Raw genomic sequence first — 26933 nt, 5'->3', positions numbered from 1 at the left:
TTCTGTTTGCCCTTTGTTCTTGCGCGTCACAGTACAGTGGTGTGCTGTGCACGCTGTCAGTGTTGTAATGCGCACGCTGTTGTAACGTGCGATTTGAATGATGTGATTTAAAATCTCGGTATTATTTGGTCCAGCGTTCACACGGCCACCGTAGGGCGAATCATTGGTATAATTCGAAGATAAGCGCAAGAATTCTCGGGATTTGCATCGTGATACTGCTCACGATAATTTTCCTGTCCAAACAGGCATGTGGCATCCCTTTAATGCTTAGGTGATTTCCTTATCATTTAACCCCGATTGTACAGTTTGTGCGAATTAGATGCTTTTAGACTGATTGACGGTAAATGCTGTTAATGGAGTCAGTTAGCACTATATATTCGGAAATGTTGGCATCACGACAAAAAAAAAAAAAAAAAACGTTATTTGAAAAAAGGATGTTGATGTCAATCTGCCATGTGGTGTGCCTAATGAGTTTGTAGTGAGCAATTCAAATGAGTTTCTACGTCATGTCCAATTAAAGCAGACTGGGCAAACCCGTTTAACTACGATGACAGATTAAGTCAATTTTCACGATATAAAGGATACTATGTTTTTACTTAGCATCCTATTTCCACTTACATCGTTCCTATCATTCAGATGTATCTAAGGCTAAGGAGCCGAGGTAAATTCATGAGTCTGAGCCAATTCATGAGCCAAATTGGGAAGTAGGTGCCTACAGCCGAAACATCAGAATTACAGCATAAGAGAACGAAAAAAAAATCAAATCGTGACCACAGAAAGTGCATGGAAGCAATGACGGAAAGATCCTTGCCTAAACCCTCTTCACCGTTGGTTGATCCTTACTTGGGACCCATATTTTTGGCAATCCAGACAGCACAGGTGGTCTGCATAACCATTGGCAATGCCATTGTGATCCTGGTGGTGTACAGAAACCGTCATCTCCACACTCCGTCTTACCTCCTTCTCGCCGGCATGGCTTTCTCTGATTTTCTAATGGGCATTTTTGCGATTCCGCTCAACCTCTACTTTAACGTTATCGCCGTAGACCTCCAGTGTAACCCAATGAATACGAACCTGTTCTCAACGCCGCTAGCCATCTGTGGAAGTGTTTCCTTCTTACATATCATCGCTGTTACCGTTGATAGGTATATCGCATTAACGAGACCACTCCGATATGCAACCCTTGTTACAAACAGGAGAGTGAAAATTCTCCTGCCTCTCTTCTGGCTGAGCATGTCTCTGCTCTTCTCTTTTCGTTCTGGTATAATGATCGCCTATTCTGAGACGATGTGGACTTTTAGATGTGAGGGACCCAAGGCCACAGTTGACATCATACGCACATCCAACCTGATAATCGTCAGCATCTTGGTTATTCTGTATACTGCTGTCGTTGTCTTCAACGTCCGAATTTTGCAGCTAGCTTCGAAACAGTTGCGCATCATCGACGCACAGATGAGAGCAGTTGTTGCCGGGGGAAAAGATGAACTACCTGCACAACATGGACTCTTAAAAGCAGTTAAGACAGTAACATTAATAGTTGCGTTGTTCTGCGTCTGTTGGTTCCCCGCAGTGCTAGTGGTAATCCTCCACGTCACTGACGGTTGGTTACCCGGAATTGTTGTGCTGGTACTGATAACGACCGGTATGAATTCTGCGGTAAACCCTTTCGTGTATGGCTTCAAAGACTGTCATTTCAGGAAAGAGTTCTGCAACATCTTTCGTTTTATGAAGAAGTTCAGGATCTTTCCCAAAAACCGAGTTTCCCGCATTGACCTATGAGGCGGTCAGGTTGTCAGATTCTAAAATGAAAAGGCTAGGAAAGCAGTTCTAAGAACTTTAATTGGTAGGAGCTGATGGAATGAAGATAACTCGGGGGGGGGGGGGATGGAATCTAGAATCTAGGAGTGTTTCTTGAAAAAGCCTGAAGAAGGATTCATAATATGTCTTTTCTAACTCACATGTTTCTTTATTTCCCTCATACAGCCTAATCACAATCTCCTTCGTCCCTGAATAAGAAGTGATATTGCAATAGATTTCAATAGAATGGAAACAGCAAGGAAGTGATGGATGAAATAAATCAAATCCTGCTGGTGTTTATCAATCCTTCGACTACATCTCAAACTATACAATCCAAAAGCAGTAGTAAACAGAAGTACTAACGTCATGTTATCTACTCGCATGCAGTTGCATCTATAGACATGAATAACAGAAGACAGCCTGTACCTATAATTTTCAAGTATAGAGATATTACCTCTCCACAGTTCCTTCCAGATGTTTAGAGCAGTTTTCAATGATGCGACCAGGACAATTATTTGGCATGTGAACTTCGTACAAATATCAAATAGATGTAGTGATGTGCACTTTCAAGTTAAGGCTAACTAACGTCACGCTTCCCCTTTCAACATAAAATCACATACATACACATGTATTGCATTGCAAATTGCCCAGAAATATTACGTGGATTGACATTATTATTGTCGGCACGTTTCTTACGCTCTAAATATCAATTTTTTGTTGTTGTATTAAACAACAACATTTATAGTTCTATACGCCTATATATTACGTGTACAATATTTTGTTTATACTTATATAGTCACTTAGCACCATGTCATTCAATGTAGATTTATGGATTGTGCAAGTAAGCAAGATATACAGATATGATCATGGTTTATGTGTTTTACCATGGCGGAGAATATAGTTGAATCTTATGATAACGTATATATGTATGTTTGTATGTTTGATATTGGAATAATTTGCATTCCTAATAATATGTTAATTCTGAGATGCTTGAATCGTGTTGTTTCATATTCTAACGTTGGCCGTCCTATATTGTTTGCTAGACATTATTTTATAATCTATTTCAGCAACAGGCTCATTTCGACGAAGGTGCAATAAAGGCAACAATCAAAAGGTTGACTAGAGTTTGTTTGCAAAAACCGATAAGTCCATATTTGCCAAATGGAGATATTTGCGATTAAAGTTCAAGAAAAATACAGAGAATAATAAGAAAATTTTTGCTTCTTTTGACCATAACTTTAAAAATGTACCTTTCTATGTAGTGATCAATACATCATTTAAAAGGTATTATTTTGTACTTTATGACAGAGACCATACTTCAAAATCTTCAAAAATGGACTTATCGGTTTTTGCAAACAAACTCTTCTTGTCATTTCAATACTAAGGAATTCCAGTTTACAGCTCATAAGATGGCCAATGTATATTTCAATGATTTATGTGTATGGATCGTGATGTGACCGTATAACCATAACATCGTTATTGCGTTGCTTCATAATGATTCTGCTGACTCGAGTTATTAAACGCGGTCTATTTTGAGAGTGAAACGTTCTCTAATTTGTATAAATCCCGTTGTATAGCAATGTATAGATTGAATTATATGTTGCTTATACAATGAGCTTTAGCTCACTCATGTAAGTGTTCTTTTGCATTGAGTCTGTGAAATAAAATCGTACTAGAAGCAAAAGATACATCTTTCCTGCGTTGCGTCCCTTCCCTTTTCCCTTGCAATTCACCTATAATTACAGTAAAAAAATGGCTTGCAGTCATTGTCGAAATATCAGTCCATTTAGAATGTGATCATTTAATAACTATGCCCTGGGTTGAGGCCGCTCGTTGATTTTACTCGTCGTAACGTTCAAATTCAAACTGAGTTGAAGACTTGCAACACATTCCAATCATAATACTGTAATTCATTTACTTGACTTCAGTTTACTTTGTTTGTCCACTTAAAACAAAAATATAAGTATGGATTGTCAACGACACTTTAACCATGGACCCTACAATATGACAACGCTACTGATAACTTAACTGACTCATGACACACACACATATATATGTACAATATATGGTAGAAATAGAGCTTATCAAAGCCGGAAAAAAAACCCGTCATCAATCAGCAGTGTGCTTGACAGGGATGAGGACCTCGGGGTATAACATAGGCCCTAGTGCATATTCTGCAGAATAGAAAAATCGTAAAATTACACATGGTAGATTATGAAGTTGATGCTGATGTTTTGGAGACCTGTTGGGTGGTAGAAGGCTTCACGGTGCACCACGTATTCTTTCTGGAGTAAGTGAGTGGTCCTGAAAAGGGGCTTCCCAATCCCGACGTTTCGGCAAGCATGTTCTCGCCGTTCTCAAGGGAAAGAGGAGACCTCTGCGCTTGCAACAACTTCATGCACTGGTTTAAAAATGAATGACACCATAAGGCTTCTTTGTCGTACCATAGTATCATTATACACTCGTCCCCCCCCCCCCCAACTTGTCATCTGACCGTTGCTGACTGATAGAGTTAGTAGGTCCTACTAATGGTAGCCATCTCTGTGTTTTTCTTCAATTACATGGACACATTAAGATGATACCATAAGGACAGCTCTTTCACGTATCGACGTATTTTCTCCTTTCTTTCCCCCACTGTGTCCATCATGGTCCATCACAATAGACAACGCTCATCAGGCCATTAGCCTTTTTCATACACGTACGAAAAAGGAGATGGAGAAATCGGCGATGACCGCAACCTACTATCAATGTCCTCTTCATTGGGATTGACAACATTTCTCATCAATAATTTTTCATGTCATTGCCCATCTTTAGCCAATAGATGGCTCGTACTGGATATAAATTTCTGGAAATATCAACAATGGACCTCGTGTATGTACAAATTAAAAGATCAAGCTGACATGATGTCCATACGGAAAGATAACCTCAGGTTGTCAGTCAGAGTCTGAAGTTCTCTTTAAAGTGATAACACGCTCGTGTAAGTCACTAAGCGGTTGTCTGATGTGTTGTGCATTATAGTTTCTTCACTCCTTAACCACATAAAGTGTCAATTCAATTTCCTATTATGATACCATGATTAAAGAAAGAAGTCTTTCAATTCTTACCTCCTAGCGATAAACACACACACACACACACACACACACACACACACAAGCTGATTACCTGCCCTGAGCTTAAACTACATGACTCTGGATGGACATCCATCATTGATCCCGTTGTCTGCGCAGATTGTAGATATTCAGCTGAGTTGCTCTGATCATCAAGGCCTAGAAGCTTCTTCGCGGTGCTGGAAAAGAAAAAGAAGAACCAAAAAAACTAGAACATATAGATTTAAAGCAGAACACTTATTTGAAAAAGAAGCTTTATTTAAATTTAATCTAATTTCAAAACTCAATTTAAACGAGTGCATACATTTTTGCAATCAGCAAATTGAACGAAATCTGGAGATGGAGGCAATTCAAAATCATCAGAACATCGTAATCGCCATCGTCACGCTCTTGCTGATCTTGGCAGTATGTGTTATCTGCGGGAATACCCTCGTGATCCTGGCGATATGTCGGTACCTTAAGCCTCGTACGCCAACACTTTCCATCATGTTGAGTCTCGCTGTAGTCGATCTGATGACAGGCCTTATTGGCATCCCTCTTCTGTGCTTTCATGGGATATCTTGTTTTTGGTCATCCTCAATCTTCACAGAACTGTCCGCTTTTCCGATCAGAGTTTTTAACTCCATTTCTTTCTTCCACGTCGTAGCTTTGACGGTGGACCGTTATTTGGCTGTGATGAAACCGTTGCGATATGGTTCCTTGGTTATACCGAAATGTGTAGCTTTCTGCATAATCGTCATGTGGGCTTTTTCCGGAATTTTGATAACAATGCGGAGTGTACTGGTCTTTATAAACTCCAGTCCAAATGCAACTTCAGCACAAGCTTCATGCAGAGGACAACAGTTGAGAAGCACAGGGGTTGTAGCCATACTATCGACGCTGAGTGGAACGGGGCTTATTGCTTTTCCCTTTCTTATAACTTCAAATCTTCGCGTGCTCGCAGTGGCGGTTAAACAGGCAAACATCATTGCCAACGTAAGGCGAGCCATCCAGCCTGGCGCTCAGGGATACGACCGCCATGATGGAAGATTAAAAGCGGTGAAGACCACATCTGCAGTCGTTGGCACTTTCTGTGCTTGCTGGACGCCGTCGATGACTTATCTCTTCCTGAGACTAACCACAAATATGAGCAAAGAAATGAACGTAGGGACACATCTTGTAGGTACGATTAGTTCAGCCGTCAATCCCCTCATCTATGGTTACAGGAACAAGAACTTTCGGGACGCATTCCGCGAAACAATCCGATGTGGAATGACGAGCGGGAAATCACTTCATGCCATCCGACCCGACGGTGATTTGTGAAGAATGAAAACATCATCACAACTGACCCGAACCAAAGGCTAGGGTGATCTACTGGGATCAGCTTTTGTTCATTGGTAGTCTGTACTTCGTCAAATGCTATCTTCAAAAAACTGTGTATAGCTATTATTTCTATGTTATTCTTCGACAAACCGGAGACCGATTCAACTAATCTGATGCAGGGAATACAAAGCAGGGGCCGCGTAACTTCTTTGCGGGTTTTTTTTTTCAGTCGGGAGGGGGTGGGATATACACACAATTATATGTATATGTATATGTATATATAAATAAATATATATCATGTTATTGTCGATTAGGCTCTATGTCCTTCAATGAATCGTCGTTAACGCAGATGAAGGAAGAAAATATTATAATTTATTCATTACAATTAAAACTCGAAATGATTTTGTAAAATAAATATTGTTAATACGACACCTAAAAGCCTGCGCGATGTTATTAACACAAGCGTCAAAAAAATCTGTTTAAAGGAACTTCTTAAAGGGGGTAGTTTTGAATTAATCATACAGTCAGGAAGTATATCTAATAGTTTTCTTCAGAGTTACTTCAGAAAGTATATTCTGTCTTTATTTCAATAACAATTTATTCACATATGCTCTATAACTTTTTTAATCCTCATTTAGTGTTGTTATCAAAAGTCAGTGGTAGTAAAAAAAAAAAGGTTGGAGTCATCCGCGACTAATATACATTACAGTTTGTTTGAGGACCGATGAAAAGTATTGATCATTTAAATAATGAATAGTAATGGACTAGAAAACTGTCTTGTGGAACACCGCATCAAAGCTATTGACGTTTACACAGTATTCTGTTGGATAACTATAACTCGTGAACCACTGCAAGGCTTTTGCAGGTATGCCGCAGTAGGATAATTTGCAGAAAAGTATATCAGTATGTCGTAGTTGATCGAATCAAAAGCCTTTGAGAAATCCAGGGAGATGCTTATAAAGATTTATCGAGTGCATGTGTAACTTTTTCAACATAGGTAATGAAGGCGTGCGTTGTGTTGTTATTTTTTTTCTGGATCCAAATTGGTAGAAAAATACCACTTCCGATATATATTACTTTTTTCAAACATTTTCACAGATCGAAATCAATAAAAAAAAAAAGGTCTTTAAAACTTGTGAACCGGAATACGCCTTACCATCTTGATATCATTTGGCACAATTAAGACCAGTCGTAAAAAAGGTGGGACTCACGTTTTATTAGGATCAATTTGTTTTATTTTGCTTTTCGATATCTCAGCCATTTCAAAACCGACTTTCATCAAATAAACTTTGAATTCCTCTTACAATAGGCTTCTTAACAGCTCATAACGTGGTTTCTAGATATCTCGCAAAGAGTTAACAGCTGAATTCTCACCTCAGCCAATACTATACCATCCCTTTAAGACTTTTGTTCAAATATCAATTTCATCTAATTGTTGATGAAGGACATTATAAGGGTTGAATACCGCACATATAATACCTACTATTACCTCCAACTTTTCATCTGAACTTTGCTGACTGATAGATGGTATTAATGGTAGCCATCTCTCTCTATCTCTTCCGTTACTTTGACACATTAAGATGATACCATAAAGACAGCTCTTTCAGATACCCATTTTCTCCTCTCTTTTTTGATGCACGTCACGAGTCCGACACCCACGAGTCATGAAAGAGTCATACAGTCCACGAGCTCAACACAAGGCAAACAAACCACACTTGTCCGACATTACAGGCAAATCAAGACCCGCGAGTCCGACACTAATTACATCAATTACATCAAGGGGCTTATTTGTACGCAGTGTCTGTCTCGTGGGCCCTTTTGCCCATATGCAGTGTCGAACTCATGAGCCGTGATGATTCGTTGGTGTCGGGCTCGTTAGATGACCCCTTCCTTCCCCCCTCTGCGTCCATCGCAGTAGGTCCTACAGACAGCATTCATCTCACTATTAGCCTTACATGCACGAAAAAGGTGATGGAGTGATAAGTAACGATGCAACTTACTATAATATCACCTTTTTTGTGATTGACAACATTACCAATCAGAAATGTTGCATGTCATTCCCCAGCGTTATAGCCATTAGATAGTCCGTAATGACAGTGATATTTCGGAAATATCAACAAAGAACGCCTTGTACGTAATTGAAAATACCAAGCTGCCATGATGTCTCTAGAATTAGCTTTCAGATTGTCGATCAAACTTCATAGTTCTTCATGAAGTGATCGTGTACCCTGTCAGGCTATTGTCTGAAATGTTTGGTGCATGTATGTTTTCTTTATTCCTTCACCCAACAGAGCGTCAATGTGATTCCCTAATGTATGAAAAGACAGAGTCGCTCTTCTAGCCGACAACTGATAGTTACACACAAAATCTGACGATCTGCCCAGAGCTTAAACTACATCACTCCGGATCGACATCGATCACTGGCCCTTTTACCTGCATAGATTGTAGATGTTCATGTGCATTTTTCTGATCCCTTAGGACAGAAGCTTTTTTATTTTTTTATTTTTTTTTTTGCTGGAAAAAGAGCCCTCCCCCCCCCCCCCCCAAAAAAAAGGAAACAGAAAATCACACAATTTTTCCGTACACTCATGCATGCAAGGGCAGTACATTTAGCAGTTCTGGTGATGGAAGCAATTCAAAATCATCAGAACATCGTAATTGTCATCGTCACACTCTTACTGATCTTGGCAGTATGTGTTGCCTGCGGGAACACCCTCGTGATCCTGGCGATTTGTCGGTACCTTAAGCCTCGCACGCCAACACTTCCCATCACGTTGAGTCTCGCTGTAGCCGATCTTATGACAGGTCTTCTTGGCATCCCTCTTCTGTGCTTTCATGGGATATCGTACTGCATTCTTAGATCATCCTCGATTTTCATCGAGCTGTCTGCTTTCCCGATCAGAGTTTTAAACATAGTCTCGTTCTTCCACGTCGTAGCCTTGACAGTGGACCGTTATTTGGCAGTGATGACACCGTTGCGATACGGCTCGCTGGTCACAACGAAATGTGTTGCTCTTGGCATAATCGTCATGTGGACTACGTCCGGAATTTCCGTAATGTTATGGCACAAATCATTCTTTACGGACCCAAATTCAAATGAATATTCAGCAACGGATTGGTGTAATGGCCAAGAAAAGTTGAGTGAAACAGCGGATGTTGCCACACTAGCGACCATGAGTGGTTTGTCACTTGTCGCTTTTGTGCTTCTTATAACTTCAAATCTTCGTGTTCTAACGGTAGCGGTTAAACAGGCGAACATCATTGCCAACATGAGACGAGTAATCCAGCCTGACGGTCATAACTACAACCGTCATGATGGAAGGTTAAAAGCTGTGAAGACCACATTTGTAGTCGTTGGCACCTTCTGTGCCTGCTGGACGCCGACGCTGACTTATTTTTTCCTTAGACTGACCACAAATATGAGCAAAGAAATATACGTTGTTCTCGTTTACGTGAGTCATCTTGTAGGTACGATTAGTTCAGCCGTCAATCCCCTCATCTATGGTTACAGGAACAAGAACTTTCAGGACGCATTCCGCAAAACAATCCGATGTGGACTGAGGACCGTCATGACGGAAGATTAAAAGCGGTGAAGACCACGTCTGCAGTCGTTGGTATCTTCCGTGCCTGCAGAACACCGATGCTGATTTATTTCTGCTTGAGACTGACCACGAATATGAGCCAAGACTAATGTACGTAGTTCTCGTTTTCGGGACTCATCTTGTAGGTGCAATTAGTTCAGCTGTCGATAGCCTCATCTATGGTTACAGGAACAAGAACTTTCAGGACGCATTCCACTAAACGACTGACGACCGGGAAATCACTTTAGGTCATTCGACCTGACTGTGATTTGTGAAGAATTACAACATCTTCGTAGATGTAGCACTCCTAAACTTCGGGTTATCTAACATGTTTGACGTTCTTTGTATTCATTAGCTGTTCTTAGGGATTCGCAGAGATACAGTGGAGCCGATTTTGGATTTTGGACATAATTGATTGATGGACACAATTACCAATTATTCAAGTCAAGGCACCTTACTATAATATGCTGTCATCTTTGAATCACATTTGCGTTCTTTGAGTCATTTGAATTTACTCTTAGTTTCAGTAATAAAGAGCTTGCAGTCTCTACCTAAACGTCAATCAAGATAGAATGTGGGGGCGCTGTACGTGGCATAGTGGATAAGACTCCCGACTCCCAATCGAAGGACCTGAGTTCGATGCTCACGTCCTTGGACAAGATGTTTTTACCCACCATGTCCCTCTCGACCCACATGTATAAATGGGTACCTGGCATCACGAGGGTAACAATAATGGCAGGGCCCTCTGGTATAAGAGCAGTGGCAACATCGAGGAGGCTACAGTGGATAAATAACACCTTATTATAGGTTTTCCCGGCCAATTTTGCACTTTCAGTCCATTCGATTGAAGGGTCATTCAATTTAGCGAAAATCCTCGTCACTGCACTTTCTGTCATTCAAAATTGTAACTTGTTCATTTAATTTAGCATTTCGATCAATGAAATTCGCACATGTGCCTTTGGAATTTGTAAAACGGGTTTTCAAATTGGCACGTGCTCTTCAGTCATTCAAGTTCGCCTGCACCCCGGAGTTGCCCCTCTGTCTCCCAGCCTAGGAGGCAGAGGGGCAGCATAGGAAGCTGGGGTTAACCTCCAGGAGCGGAGAATCAATCTCATTCAGCAGGCATTTCGGCGACATACGGACTCCAAAGCACAAGAGAAGGTCATCCGGTGGTTTAACCACACCCAGACCTACCTCCCGAGATGCCTGGCCCACCAACTATTGATGGCTAGAGCTGATCCAAGAGCTTAATTCCTAATGATGATTAATGTAATATAGCACCCATAATATGAAAATAATGAAACATGCAGATGAATTAAATAATCACGATGTAAATTAAAACCTCCTTCTCCCAAATATATAATGTCAAAATAAACTTGAAATAATGCTATCGAAAATTATAAACACCTACACAAATTTTTTAAAGTACTGTTGCAAAGATGATATCAGAATAAAGAATTAATACCAAAGTATGAGATGTTATGATACTTGCAAACAATACCTTTGATGAATGAAATAAAAAAAATAAAAGCATAAACATTTCCTTCTGAATTGACTGCAGTTTATGCTTAATTGGATGCCCAATGCAGCGTATACGTGATCACGTGAATATATCATGCTAAATTGAATGAACGATTTTCGAAATGGTTCTGTCCTACGAATTTGAACTGAAAAAGTGCTGATTCGAATGATTTTCGAGGTAATTTGAATGCTCCAAAATGAAGTTGAATGAAAAGATTATAAAGTTGAAATACCGAACATGTCATCTAGGCTAAATTTTGCTAAATTGAATGCAGCAATGAGGAATTGGACTGAAAAAAAGTGCGAAATTGGCCGGGAAAACTTTTTGTATAATGTTCTGATTTGATTAGACTGCTCTGATGAGATCCATGAGGGGTCGACTCTACTTTCACTTCAATTACCATGACTTTTATCTTCAGTTTGATTACAAAATACAGAGTGACAAGAATCAAACTGAGTTGTACACTAAAATTCTTTAACTCTAAAATTCGCTCTTTCGTACTGAGCATGCAGCAAACATTATATTAACACACGTATATACACTTAAAATGAGAAATAATTCACGATATAACTAATCGTGATGGCAGTAATAATAATAATAATAATGATAACATATACATGTAAAAGTACATTTACTTGTATCAGAATATATGTATATATATATATATATATATATATATATATATATATCAATGCTTAACAACCGCATTTTTATTGATGACCAGTATGGGCCAATATATCATCAAGTTTCAGTTTGTGGTGGTCCAAAAACGAAATTTTATGTTGATAAAATGGAACATATAAATTGCACAAATTTCGAGTTCCATGTAAATCATAAAACTATTTAAAAACAAAGTTACTGCCCCAAATTTTAGGCAATTTACCTTGTGAGTGTTTATGCATAAAACTGGCTACCCGGAGAAAAAAAAGACGAATTATATAACATGTATTTTAATTTGAGAATTCAACTTTTTGAAGCGGAAGTCAGCAGACATTAAAAAATATTCATTTGTTATTACAAGGCTTGCACGATTTTTAAGAAATAGATTATACTGTCTTCAATAAATGCAATGTACATTTACCTCATACATAAACACAATAAAACGAAATATGTCATGAAATCGTTTAGTACTATACAAATTCACTGAAATGTATGTAGTGGTCAAAATCTCTTCAGTTTATCTAAAATACCAACAGTTTTAGATATCTTATACACAACTTTTCTTTGGTGTAAAATATTTCGAATCCAAGTGTTCAGTGATTAAAATACCTAGAAATTTAACATTTTAACCTAGTCCCTATTATTCTCTCTTCATTTAATGTGATATATTAAATAATTTAGTTCCTATTTTTGTACTGCTTGGTCTAGAAACCATAAATACTGAGGGGACACAACGTTTAGCTTAAGATATCAGTCTCAAAGCATAAGTAACTAACATAACCATAATACTAAAAACCAATGGTCCTAATATACATAACTTTGGGTATACTAATACAACTTGTATTGATAAACTTGCATTTGAATGAGAATTATCAATGGATACAAATTGTTAAATCTGTTGAATAATTTTCAAACAATTCTTAAATATTTCCCCTCACTCTGTGATACATTGTCTTGATAAGAATAGAACTGGCAGTATGAAATGCCTTTGATATACGTAAAAACAGGTCAAAGATTGTTTTCTTTTCATCAAACGTAAATACATCATTAACAATTTTTAAAGGAGATATACTTATACGAAACTTTCTTTAAAACCAAAATGTTAATTATACAAAATGTTGTTTCATCGTCATTCTCCTCCCCACCAAAAAAAAAAAAAAAAAAAAAAAATCTTTTTGATATTTTAGAGAAAACTTACAAAAACAAATCCAGGCAGTTATTACTCTCTTTTTAAATAAAATTGTTACTTTTGTTTGTTTGTTTTTTACATATATGTGAAATTTGCCTCATCAATAACTTTATTTATACAAATTGTGCTTACCATCACCATTATGTTCGTGGTCACTAATATATATAATGAGAGGAGATGAAAGACCACTGACATCTGAAATAAGAATAAAAGCTCTAACAACGTTTTCTGAGTGGTCGATTAAACGTATCATTATTGTTACTACCATATAAAGAGATCGACACGCACTGTACGTGTCCATATTTTATCATTATTATTATTATTTCGTAAAGTATACGGGTTGAAGCATATCAATGAAAGACCAGATTGATATGGCACACATGATACCGTCAATAAGCAAACGCACGCTCGCTCCTCCAACTTGTCACCTGACCTTGCTGAATGATAAGTGGTACATGATAATGGGCACTTTTGTTTACCTCTTCCATTACATGGACACATTAACATGATGCCATGAAGACAGCTCTGACACTTGTTGTTCTCCTTCCTTTTCTCACATTGTGTTCTTCGCAGTAGACTACATGCTGGGTAAAGGAGATTGATTGATAAATGATGATGCAGACTTTAAACAAAAATAAGAAAACAAAATCATCTTCTTTCTACAACGGACGCCGTTAAGGTATAATGCAAAGTTCAAGCTGCGCTGACGTCTGAAGAAAACAAGAAAGTTCTGAGGTTGCCATTCAAAGTCCAGAGTTCTTCAGAAAGTGACGACAATAATGGACATGATCGTGTTACTGTACCTAGACAGCGGTTGTCTCATATGTTTTGCATTATGTTTACATTATCCCTTTACCAGAAATTTCATAGTGTGATGGGATGAAAGACAGTAGTTTTATATAAATACATAAAACTGACTACCGATAATTACACGTAAAATATGACAATCTGACCAAAACCGAAACTTCATGCCTCGTTGATCATTTTGCCTGCGCGCGCTAGTCATGTGATTTTCTCTCATCATGCAGACCTAGTAGCTCGTTTGTGGTACCGGAAAAGCCGAGTCCTCAAAAACTAAAATTGAGCAGAAAATCACAAAACGTTTCATATTCGAGCAAGTGGGTGTACACTCAGGGGCAGTAACAGCGTGACGAATGTGGCGATGGAAGCAATTCAAAATTTGACGGATCAGCACATCCTGATCGCCATCGTAACGCTCTTGCTGATCTTGGCAGTATGTGTTGTCTGCGGGAACACCCTCGTCATCCTGGCAATTTGTCGGTACCTTAAGCCTCGTACGCCAAAACTTTCCATCATGTTGAGTCTCGCTGTAGCCGATCTTATGACAGGCCTTATAGGCATCCCTCTTCTGTGCTTTCATGGAATATCGTACTGCATTCTTAGATCATCCTCGATTTTCATGGAGCTGTCTGCTTTCCCGATCAGAGTTTTAAGCATAGTCTCTTTTTTCCACATCATAGCTTTGACGAAAGACCGTTATTTGGCAGTGATGAAACCGTTCCGATACGGCTCTTTGGTCGCAAAGAAGTTTGTCACTCTTTGCGTGGTCGTCATTTGGACTTCATCGGGAATTTTGATGACATTACGGCACATACTATTCTTCACAATATTATATTCAACTTCTAATGAAACTTTAGTCCAGGCTCCGTGCAGTGGAGAGCATTTGAGCGATACAGGGGATGTAGTCATACTAGCGACCATGAGTGGAATGTCACTTGCCGCTTTTGTGCTTCTTATAACTTCCAATCTTCGCGTGCTGAGAGTGGCTGTTAGACAAGCAAATACCATTGCCAACGTAAGACGAGTAATCCAGCCTGACGCTCATGAATACGACCGCCATGATGGACGGTTAAAAGCGGTGAAGACCACATCTGTAGTTGTTGGCACCTTCTGTGCCTGCTGGACACCGATGCTGATTTATATGTTTTTGAGACTGACCATAAATGTGGGCAATGAAATGTACATAGTTCTCTTGTATGGAGCTCATCTAGTAGGTGCCGTTAGTTCAGCCGTCAATCCCCTCATCTATGGTTACAGGAACAAGAATTTTCGGGAGGCATTCCGCGAAACAATCCGCTGTGGTCTTAGTGGAGCGAAATCACTTCATACCATCCGATATGACGGTGACTTGTAAGTCTGAAAAATGTCAAAAGTGAACACATCTTCGAGCTCACCTATAGACTCGAGACCGGCCGCTTAAGGATTCCGGCTTGAACATCTTCTGTAGTTCTTCAATGCCGTCCGTCTTCACTTAGATTGTTACTAGTTATCATTCAATTTGACTACATTTTTTGTCCAGTCTAAACGCAGTCAATTTTGTAAAGATGCTAGTATGGCGCATGTAGCCACTTTATACTAAAGGGAGCCATATAGTGTGTGGTGCAAAGGGCAAAACAATGGTATCAACCCCGTTTTTCCACTGCAGACACAATATTTACGGAGGAGCGATAGAAAATTGAAATGGTTTACAACATCTACATTGGTAACTCGCCCGGATCGATTGTCTCTTTGAGAGTATCATATTATAAAGGAAGAGAAGCATTGTTAAAGCATAATTACATCCCTTTCTTTGATGAAACTACATGACTTATAGTATTATCAAAAATCATTTCCTTGAATTTTGCATTTTGATGTCCCTTCCGCAAGCCAAACAAGCAGGACCAATAAAAAATGAACAAATCTAATAACGATAACGAAAATTATTATATGCAGAGTAAACTGTTCATTATTGGCAATGTTCTTATAGAGATATCCCAAATAAGGAAAAATCAAATGCAATCACATTTATGTGCACTGAAGAGCACAGGATGTATTGAGCACGTCTAACCGATGTACGTACGGATAAATAAAACCAAAAAAAAAAAAAACAGTAAAGGATAAGTATTATAAGTATGTAAAGAAAATTGCAAGCATATGCTACTTGTGTGTTGATTCCTGCGAAGGTATAGACAGTTACAATGGTCATTTCATAGGTTGTCTCCAAAGAATACCAACTTGGTTACTAGTTTTCTGCAACAGCATGAAGAAATTGTATGCCTGACTTGATAGGAAACGTGATCATTCCTCAATGGTATATATAGGTACGTAGCAAACTAGTTGTGGAGAAAATGTGTAAACTTAGCTATGGAAAAGTAGTTCAAAGAACAGTGGGGCTGGGCAAAATTACCTACAAGCTGTTCTGTCCTGCTGTTTGACAATAGTTTGCATCCTTCTAAAAGGTCGAAAATGTAGTTATAGACTGGTCCATCAGCTGTAAGTCAAATCAAGAAAAGCAGGGAAATCATGACACATTGTTGTTTTCCCTGTCTTTAAAAGTAATTTCTAGCTTTTGAAGTAGTGAAACTGGTACTCCAGTAAGTAATCCTATATAAGTGGAAATTAGCACAAAAGAATATTGTTTTTCCCTCTTGTGCGTTTATTTCATACTCCACGTGAGGAAGGTGAGTAGAAGCAAATAAAACGATATGAAATTATGACCGTTAGGACTTAGTATGACTGCAAAGCAAATAATTGTATTTTCTGGTATATAATATCGGTTATAAATAATGTGTTGTAGTTCTGAATGCACAAGATGAACGCTATGAGATCTTGCTTTTGTACTCCAAGCGGCTAGGATGACATCTTGCTCAACTCGACCCTATTGGATATCCGAGTCCGTCAAATGGAGGAGGTGCAAGAAGGAGCGTAATTTAAAAACCAGGTCGATCACAATTTCCATCTGTCCGTCAAAGGAACAGCCCATTAGTTGCAACTTTATTGATAGCTAAGTGGAACTTATCAGGTTGAGAAAGTGATAACATATTACAAATTGTTTGTATAACCACTACCATGACAGGTTTCGAGAAATGAAAGTTACTGCTGAAGTTGAAAAGGTGTTCACGCTGATTGATTCCTCAGTTTCAATAATTTCCGTTAGTACAGTGTAATGAATCTACTGATGCACGAGTGTTGCAACTAATAAAGTCTGCAACTCTGCATCAGTACTGTTTTGTCTTGCGTTACTCTTTTTCTTTTCTTCTCGACAGATGTACTTCTTTTAGATAAATTTTAATTGTCATCAACCGCAGGATCAAGTTCTTTTGTCCGTCACGTAATAATCGGTTATCCGTCTGTTATGTCATGGAAAAGTAGTTACCTGTTTGGGTAGGTATTGGTTCTGAATAAACTATTTTGTCGACAGTTAAACGAATGACTGTAATCTCGTGACAAGAAACACGTTTTATAACATTTGTTGGGCTTGTGGTTGCTATGACAATGCCAAAAGCTCTTCTTCGTTGTTAAATTTTTCTTCTCTTTTCACTGTATCTTTGACCTTTGTTTTATCAATTGAATTTGTATGATAATTGTTTAGTTGAAATGTATTGATAATTGTTTGTAGGGGATCATTTCCAACAAGCCTCGTGTGTGCTTTCTATGATCCCTCCATTCAAAATGTACAAATGTACCAAGGCAATTGTGTTTTGATATTTGTAGATGTTATGTTTTGATATGGAAATAAATGAATGAATGAATGAAATTGTTTTCCTATTACCATCATCATCCAGTCTCTCCGATAACGCCAAGTGTATTCACATCAGAACACGGACACCAATTGCCTTTTACACTGACATGACTGACCAATGAAATCAGCGGTAGCTCTTTAAAGGACGGACCTATATATTTTTTAAAGTGGTCTTATGTTAGATTCGTCTACCTTTTTCGTTTTCGTTTTGTGCTTTCGAGGACTATGTCAATCAAAATCAGCATACTCTCGACAAGCAATCTTGTTTGAATGCATGCATTGTTGTTTGTCGTACTTTTTGTTGTGAATTAGAATATGTTGGGAGCATTGTGTGTGGTCACCAACACCTTTAATATTCCCCGACCTACTTTGCCGTATTTGCTCAGCACTAACTCCATTATTGGTGATTGGTAATGCATTGTCACCATCAAAAACCCTCTTTCAGTGTCAAATATAAATTATACGTAAATTACAAGTGTATCTGCTGGCTAGTTGGAAACTCCGCAGCTGTAATTAGCACCGGATAAAACTTCACCTTGTAAGTTCCATTAGGGAGGCTTAGCGCGCCTAAATCACTGCAATCCATTAGTCTCGATTTACAACACACACGCACAAAATATCATGCCCATGTCTACAAGCTCTCTACGTACGCTCGATATAATTCGTCCTACTACTGCTATTCCCGACAGTGAAGAATGTGATCACTTTAGCGAGATGACAGTTTACCTATCTAGATGACCTTGCGCCTATTTGTAAAGCAAAATCACTTTTGCTCCATTTCTCAAATGGAACGCGCGCATCCCCGTTGGATCGAGTCTCGATGTGTGTGGATGATCCTCTTTGACCTTTAAGGAAATGTTCTATTTTATTCTTGCATTCTTGTGAACCGCACTACACCCAGACAGATAAAGAAAGTAAACTGCATACCGTTCACTCCAAGACGAACAGATGCCATATGACACTTAGACTTTAAGTATACGACTTCACGTGAATGCTTTCTGTTGATTTTGTGTGGTTCCTAAGTGAACCCGACATCATCTACCAGAATGTATGACAACGTCACGGACTTTAGCACACCAAGCATTGGATCACACACAGTTATTTTTGTCATTATCGTAGCAATACTCTCAATTTTCATTGTCCTCGCCAATTCCTTCGTTGTCTTGACAGTGTTACGATATCGTCATCTTCGTACTCCAACAAACTTCATCATATTCAGCCTTGCCGTGTCTGACCTGCTGAATGGGTTGCTTGGTGGCCCGCTGATGTGCTACCACGAAATGACATCATGCAGTAGTCGTTCTTCTAACTTTGCTGCTGCTATTCCGCCTGCCTTCGGAAGGTACCTTGGCACTGTGTCGTTCGTGCACGTCGTGGCACTGACTGCCGACCGCTACGTCGCGGTGACCCGGCCGCTGCGGTACGCCTCTTCCATCACGAATAAAAGAGTATCAATTTGTGTCACTGAGGTATGGGTATCGGTCTCTCTGCTGTATCTGATCCACACCGTCATTACCATGCAGACTTTCGTATCTGAGGGCACGGGAAACAAATGCGACGGCAGTCGACTAACCAACACTGTTGATCTGTGGACATACGGACTCTTAACTGCGGTTGCCTTGTGTGCTATTCCTTCCCTAATTGTCTTCAACCTACACATACTGACGATCGCGATTCGGCAGTCTACAGCGATAGCAAATCTAGGGAGAGCCCTGTCTGTTGAAGAACAGCAGCGAGATGCCAACAGCAGCCGGCTGAAAGCCGTGAAGACAACGTCCATGATCGTTGGTCTATTTTGCCTGTGCTGGTCACCCGCGGTCCTCCATCTCTTACTAAGAATGATAGTGGACATGAGAAGAGAAGTGTTTATCGCAAGTTATTACTTCTCATTTTCCTTAACCGCAATCAGTTCAGTTCTTAATCCAGTCATTTATTGCTACAGAAATCAGGCCTTCCGGGAAGCATTTCGTAGATTGGTACGACGTCACTAGAACTTTCACAATTGACGGTGCAGTCCCGTTGACACGGTTATAACGAACTTCCGGTTACAACATAATCCACTATATGTATTTTCATTGTTTATTTTCTCGGTTATAACGAAATTTCGATGTGACGAAAGAAAACTGCCGGTCCCGAGGACTTCATTATAACGGGAGTCCACTGCATGCACAGTGAATTGTAGGCCCTTATATTATAACGTTTTACCATATACATATTACACTGTAGCTTACATAATACACAAATCGCATCATCTACTGTAGATGAAGGTGTTGATGCCTTTAATGGATATTGTTCTTGTTCTTTAGACAGATAGATGTCTAATACGTGAATTGACTTTTGCCCCCTTCATCAAGCACTGACAATTGAGTATAGGTATCGTTCACCCGACAAAAATAGATAAATGCAAATTGGAGGGGGGGGGGGGGGGGTGTCACCAAGCAGGAGATTCAAAGTTGCCCTCTATATACCAAGTATTATGAAGACCTCGACGTTTCATTGACAATTAAAGTTAATTGAGGAGATGAGATGTTTGCTCTTAGCCTGTTGATTTTTTGACATTTGTAACATATAATTTTGTCAGGGCAACCAGTCCGTTACCAACCTAGTGTGTGTGTGTGTGTGTGTGTGTGTGTGTGTGTGTGTATGTGTGTTTGTGCTTGATACTTAAACATGCGTGAGTGCATAAGCGTGAAAGTGTGTATTCGTACAGGTGCATAAAAAAATCACATCGTGTATATATACATATAATAATATATATATACTGTAGGGCCTACATATACATATATATATATGTGTGTGTGTGTGTGTGTATGTGTGTGTGTGTGTGTGTGTGTGTGTGTGTGTGTGTGTGTGTGTGTGTGTGGACGTGTGTGTGTGTGTTAATATTGTGAGAGATTCGTCCCATCCTGAACGCCCTCATCAGTGTCTACCGATGTATTATAATGGTAGGGAATGAGATGTGAGACGGACGAATATGACAAAATTGCTCTCAGATTTCTCTCCCTCGATCTATTCGGGCTTTCGGCCTTTAATTGGACAGCCTTCATCATGGTCTACCAAACGAACACGTGAAGGCCTCGTACACTGACAGTCTAAACTGATGTACCTCCATATACAGTGGCGGATCCAGGGAGGACTGCAACCACAGAACTCTTACACATAGAAGAATCACTCGCCACCCGTTTTGTCGCCGTCGCTCGACTCATTGTCACGTGACGTCCGCCATTTTGCTTAGCGGAACTTTTTTGCGTGCAAATCCCAGCAGACGCTATCCACATACAGTGACTGCATGTTGTACCGTGTTTTTCTGACGTTCCGAGACCCTGAGCGAGGCATTAAAATGCCATATTGTGCGGCTGTAAACTGCACAAATCACTTGACAAAAGGATTTGGAAACAGGTAAGTTTGACACCAAGCCATGATGAGAATAAGAAGTAAATTAATTCCCCAAGTAACGTTACAATTAGGCGGATCGGTCGTATGTTGGCTTTCTTGTGAGCGCAGTAGCAAAGGTAGTCCCAGACGCTGGATTTTGTGTTTGCCGTCGACATATCTGTTTACCACAAACTACTATGCAAAATAAAAAAGATCAAGTAGGCCTAATTTAGGCCCTGGGGCTATATTACACTCTGTACGTTGTGTGTTGGGGCAAACAGCTTTGTACATGTAAAAAGTGTACATTTATGTAAATTTGAGCTTAGGTGTAAACTTTACACGTAGATTTATTCTTGTCTAGCTAGTTAGAGTCACAGTACCACTAGTGGTGGGCCAGTGTCGGTGTTAGTGACAACACTACAGTCGTTTAGATACTAGATTGTCTAGACTGACTGTGTACTCTAGTATTAAAGTAACCCCGGGACATTGCTTTCGCAATATGCAATATTTGTCATACATGTATTTGCGAGACTTGTCTTGCCTACATATTGTTGCCACGTTAACATTTCGTACTATACCATATAGTATGTTTTCACACTCATAAGGATTTCATTTTGAATTGTGCTTGAAGTGAACAAGTGTAAGTGAAATCTTGGATAATACAGTATTGCCTTTGATATATATTTTTAATATTCTTGCCAGTGTCCATTATTCATGGTTTTATTTTGCTGCCATATTGTATGCTAAGTGATTGTACATGCATTTGCTTTCATGATATACAATACATGTAGTTGTCTTATTTGTGACACTTGTTTTGCCTACATGTACATACTTTGAGATGCAGTGTAGTATGTTTTCACACTCTTTAGATTTCACTTTGAATTTCGTTTGAAGCAAATGGTTGCGTGTGAAATCTTGCATTATACAGATGTTCATGTATTGCCTTTAGTTGATATTGTTATGCCAAGAATGCATTTGATATTCTTGCCCGACAGTGTTCATTCTTTATGGATTTTATGTTGTTGCTATATTGCATGATAGTTGATTATACAGGCATTTGCTTTCGTGATATACATTTGTTGTATATCTGTGATCCTTGTTTTGCTTACATGTTGTTACCAAATTATGTTTTCATACTACAGAGTGTATGGGATAGTGTTTGTTAAACTCATTACTAAGGATTTAATTTTGAATCATGCTGAGCTAAGTACAAGTGAAATCTTACATTTACAAATGTATTGCCTTTAATACTGTTGCCAGGAATGCCTTTGGTGTTCTTTTCAGTGTTCATAATTCGTAGATTTATATTGCCATAGTGCATGCGGATCAACACAATATGTTTTCATACTATACCATATTGCGTTTTTACACTCATTAGGATTTTCTTTTTGAATCACGCTTGAAGCTATCAAGGGCAAGTGAAATTGTGCACTATATTGATGCATTGCCTTAGATAATCTTGCCAGACAGTGTTCATTATTCATGAATTTTATGTTGTTGCCCTATTGCATGTCCATTATAGATGTATATGCATTTGATTTTGTGATTACAATAGTTGTCACAAATTTGCGACACTGGTGGTCTTGCCTATTTTGCATAATATGTTCCTGACGCATGTATACTGCCTGTGATTATAGCCGCCGTATTAGGTATGATAATGGTACGTGTACTTCAAGCAAATGGTATATCACTGTACTGTGGTTGATTCTAAGCAATCAACTTTGACCTTGATGAATGTCAAATAAATTGTAAAAAATCAGGAAAATTAACTCTGTCCAACTTAACTTTCTGTTTTTTGTGGAAGACAATCTTGAAAGGAGTTCATGCTTGTAATGTGTGTGTGTGTGAGTGTGTGAATACATACATATAAATAAATAAATAAATATATATATATATATATATATATATATATATATATATATATATTGATTGAGTAGGGCCTACCAGGTAGTCTACATGTTGGTGCAGCAATATCATGATATCGAAAGTAAAACAGAAACCAATTTCATGTTGATCACCAACAATTTATTTACAGCACACACATATTTGAGCGATTCGCTCTTTCTCAAGTGTTGTTGCAAATCGCTCAAAAATTGGTGTGGTGAAATAGATTGTCGGTGATTAGCATGAACTCGATTTCTGTTTTATTTCATGTATACAGATATACAGTGTATACATGCCTATAGGCATATTGCTTCCTATACCAATATGTGCAATAGTGGTAACTACTACACACTACTAATGATAATGATAACAGCAGGAATATAGATAATTAAGGTGATGTTGTTTTCCAAATTTATGTTGAACGAGTGTCAGATGGGGAAGATGTATTACATGATCATATCCACAAATCATTGATTTTTACATCTGGACTGACTGGAAATTTAATTTGACCTGTTTAATGGGAGAAAAATCAAAAGCACGAACACACATCTTCTTACAATATTCAATTCAATTCAATTCAATTCAATTTTATTTCCATTTCCATTGAATAAACAGAAAAAATATATACAATACATTTACAGAACAAATTTATAACAATTTCAAAGAAAACGTACAAGTGGTCACGAGTAACAAACAGAATTTCGTTTCTAAGGTACGTATATACCTAATACAAAGATTAGAATGGAAATGGAGGGTCACGTCTCCGAAGTCAAATAGATCTATCCGAAAGGGGGAAAAAACACCTGTTTCAATACAGACAACTTTCAGGGAAGAGTGTGAAATAAATAACATAAATGAGTACATGAATCTGTGGTCAACGCTGGATTGAGAAGTACCAGTTTGACAGTTTACAAGTTCAAGTAAATATCAAGGGCTATAGCGGCTGTCATACTGTCCGATCAGTGAGTTGACCGTACCGTACTCGCGAGGAGCTGCGGAGGTACCGCTAAGCAACATGGCGGCATGTGCACTGAGGCGTCACATCCGGGGTGCGCGGTGGCGACACCGAGCTCAGCGGGTTGTGAATGGGTATGATTCTTCTATGTGTAAGAGTTCTGTGACTGCAACCGGCGCATGCCTCCTCCCCCTTTATTTTTTGCTGAAACAAAAGAAATAAAAAGAAAAAATGGGGAGGGGTGCGTTCGCCCCCCTTTAATTTTGTAAACGCGCCCCCTCTCCCGCACCTGATATAACATATAATTCTGGGAAAAGATAGAATGTCCTTCTCAGTTTGTCGTTTGATTCGGTCATATTCCCAAGCTGTTTTCAATAAATACATGCGCAGCCTTCAAAGAGAAAGTTTCTATGCTAACTAGCAGTTGCGGAAACTTGCTTGTTGATACGTGACCTGCTGAGATTGACAGCTAACTCCGATTTTTTTCATCGTACATTTAACCCTCTGTGTGCTTTGAGTGCTGACTGACAAAGAGAACATGCACCTAAGCATTATATAGGCCTACACTACACAGTCCCTGTGATGGCACAGAAGGAGTTAATTAAATAACGATCAAGTAAATGAAGATGGTGGATGGTGGCTTATCCAATAGCGCCCTCTTGGACCACGGACCCACGTACCTTTAAGTAAAGATTGAGGTTCTTACAGCTCTTGTAGCAACTCGCAGGGGCGGGAATGGCGGGCTGCAGCCCTGGCCAGCACGTTTGCCTTTGTAAAAAAAGAAAACGGGGGCGGGGGGTATCAAAGTACAACAAAGCACTATAACATTATATCACTTCCAAATGGTCATTCGGAGATTCTTCCGGCAGAAACGGCGAAGTGGGAGGGGATACGTACCATTGACTCCTGATTCAACCCCGAGCACTGCCCTTGACCCCCACCCCATCCCCCCACCCCCGACACACACACACGTAACCACACCACTGGAAAAAAAAAAGTACCGCAGCTCCCGTAGTGTAAATATGTATAATACACGTTCGAAGTACATGTCTATAATAAGTGAAGGGTGTTTTGTTGTTGTTGTTGTAGTTGAAGAGTTTGTTTGCAAAAACCGATAAGTCCATATTTGCGAAATGGAGATATTTGCGATCAAAGGTCAAGAAAAATAAAGAAAATAATAAGAAAATTTTTGCTTCTTTTGATGATAACTTCAAAAATATACCTTTATAATGTAGTGACCAATACATCATTTAAAAGGTATTATTTTGTACTTTATGACAGAGACCGACTTCAAAATCTTCAAAAATGGACTTATCGGTTTTTGCGAACAAACTCTTCAGTTGTTGTTGTTGTTGTTCTTCTTCTTCTTCTTCTTCTTCTTCTTCTTCTTCTTCTTGATGTTGTTATGTGGACTGCAATAAAAGCCTTCGTCACATATATAGAATTGATTTCAAGTTACTAAGGAAGAAATCTGAATTAGACAAGGACATTCCTCATCAGTCTGTAAAGTTATACCAATGCACCAAGAAGCGCAAGAAATAATGCATTGATGTATTTCAAGGTATTACGTCGGCCGTCGTGACTACAGATTTAAAGATATCAAGCTTGATTACGTCAGAAGAATTTTTAGCTTGGTATAATAGCTCATGTTAAGAGACGTCCTCCACCCCCTCCCCTCCACAGTAAGTCTTAAACACACTTAAAGATATACGTTTTAGCGTTTGATATCCTCTTTTTCGATGCTCTTTTATCATCATTATTTTTTTAATGAGGGTGACAACTCTGCATCTGTCTATTGGTAAGACATTGGTGAAGGAAAACACTTCACCGAAAAAAAAAAAACCTCTGCGAGTTGGAAATGCTTAATATGCTACTTCTCGTTAGTATTATAGTATTTTGTATTTTGATCGCCTAATATTGGGTATAGCCTGTCATAATCTTGTGATTTCGAGCACATATCGGGGGTAATCTTTCGCCGTTTTTTCCCCGCCAGAGAAAGGTAGACATGGTAGACTGATGGAGAGATAAATCATTAACTGTCGAAGTCCATTACCTTGTGTAAACAGCTGAGAAAATTTTGTCATGGATGAAATTAGTTGTACTAGGGTGAAAGGGCAACGAGGTAATTTCTCTTAGCGATATAGGATTGGATTTGACTGAAACAATAATTATCTGAATGTGCATAATATTCTACGTTTGTTTTTGTGTTTCGTTACGTTTTGTTTAGTGTTTCGTTGCGTTGTGTTTCGTTGTGTTTCGTGCATGTGTTTCGCCGTGTTTCGTTGATGAGATGTTTCGTACTTCATTATCAAATGTAACCTGTCTGACGTACCAAACACGAACACACACACACATACGCACACGCAAACACACACACACACGCACACACACACACACACACACACACACACACACATGCACGCGTCTACGTATCAAGCCATTTTCTGTAAATAAAGTCATATAGACAGGGTTCAGCATTTGTCAACATTCCAAGATTTAAAACACGACTGAGGTTAACTAAATCAAGTGGTTAGTGATAAACATCATCATGTGTGTGTGCGTGTGTGTGTGTGTTTTTCCTCTGCAGCGATCGAATAAAACTCAAGACGTAATTTCGAGATTAAATTTTAGTTGTTTGGAATTACTTATTTCGAGGTAACTATGCACCTCCTCGGTTTATGATGTGTGCTTTGCCTGATTGACTATACAATATAAACAAAATCATATTTTTTATCTTTATTGAGAAGGAAGATACTTCCAGTAAAATGCCCATGGATTGTATAGAATATGCGCAACTAATCTGGTAAAGCACTGCTGGTGTTATACTTCTCATTTAGGAAAAAGAAAGGCTCTAAATTTGAACTTTGCTAAAGCTTTACAAAACACAACAACACACACACACACACACACACATATATATATATATATATATATATATATATATATATATATATATATATATATATATGTATACATATATAATTTATATTATATTTCGTTATATAATGTGCTCTCTAAAAGCGCTATTAGGGAAATGGG

General features: G+C 38.8%; 3 protein-coding genes across 3 annotated transcripts in view; all 3 read left to right on the top strand.

The window, feature by feature from the left end:
- The window catches only part of LOC139742740 (adenosine receptor A2b-like), an 85146-nt gene extending 78940 nt beyond the window's left edge, over positions 1–6206 (top strand). Inside the window, exons 4-5 of the mRNA XM_071653263.1 lie at positions 871–1054; positions 5848–6206. Coding sequence (XP_071509364.1) covers positions 871–1054; positions 5848–6206 — 543 coding nt within the window. The remainder of the gene's footprint in view (positions 1–870; positions 1055–5847) is intronic.
- Positions 6207–8830: 2624 nt separating this feature from the next.
- LOC139742739 (adenosine receptor A2b-like) lies at positions 8831–9790 on the top strand. Its single transcript, XM_071653262.1, has one exon. It carries the CDS (start codon positions 8831–8833, stop codon positions 9788–9790), a length of 960 nt encoding a protein of 319 aa, XP_071509363.1.
- An 8936-nt stretch (positions 9791–18726) lies between these two features.
- Positions 18727–20040, top strand: LOC139742738 (neuromedin-U receptor 2-like). Its single transcript, XM_071653261.1, has 2 exons — positions 18727–19464; positions 19987–20040. The coding sequence occupies exons 1-2, from the start codon at positions 18727–18729 to the stop codon at positions 20038–20040; spliced, it is 792 nt and encodes a 263-aa protein (XP_071509362.1).
- Positions 20041–26933: the final 6893 nt, after the last annotated feature.

Source organism: Diadema antillarum, unplaced genomic scaffold (assembly GCF_040938485.1).
Source record: "Diadema antillarum isolate AM-2024a unplaced genomic scaffold, OU_Dant_1.0 seq00001018_RagTag, whole genome shotgun sequence".
NCBI lineage: Eukaryota > Metazoa > Echinodermata > Echinoidea > Diadematoida > Diadematidae > Diadema > Diadema antillarum.
The sequence above is the reverse complement of the archived record's forward strand: the minus strand, read 5'-3'. Positions and strand labels throughout refer to the sequence as shown.

Bases quoted from the DNA above. Each gene is read 5' to 3' on its own strand.
- LOC139742739 (XM_071653262.1), top strand. From the start codon at position 8,831: ATGGAAGCAATTCAAAATCATCAGAACATCGTAATTGTCATCGTCACA.
- LOC139742738 (XM_071653261.1), top strand. From the start codon at position 18,727: ATGTATGACAACGTCACGGACTTTAGCACACCAAGCATTGGATCACAC. The intron at 19,465-19,986 runs GTTGGTCTATTT...CTTGTTCTTTAG, and splicing joins TGAAGACAACGTCCATGATC to ACAGATAGATGTCTAATACG.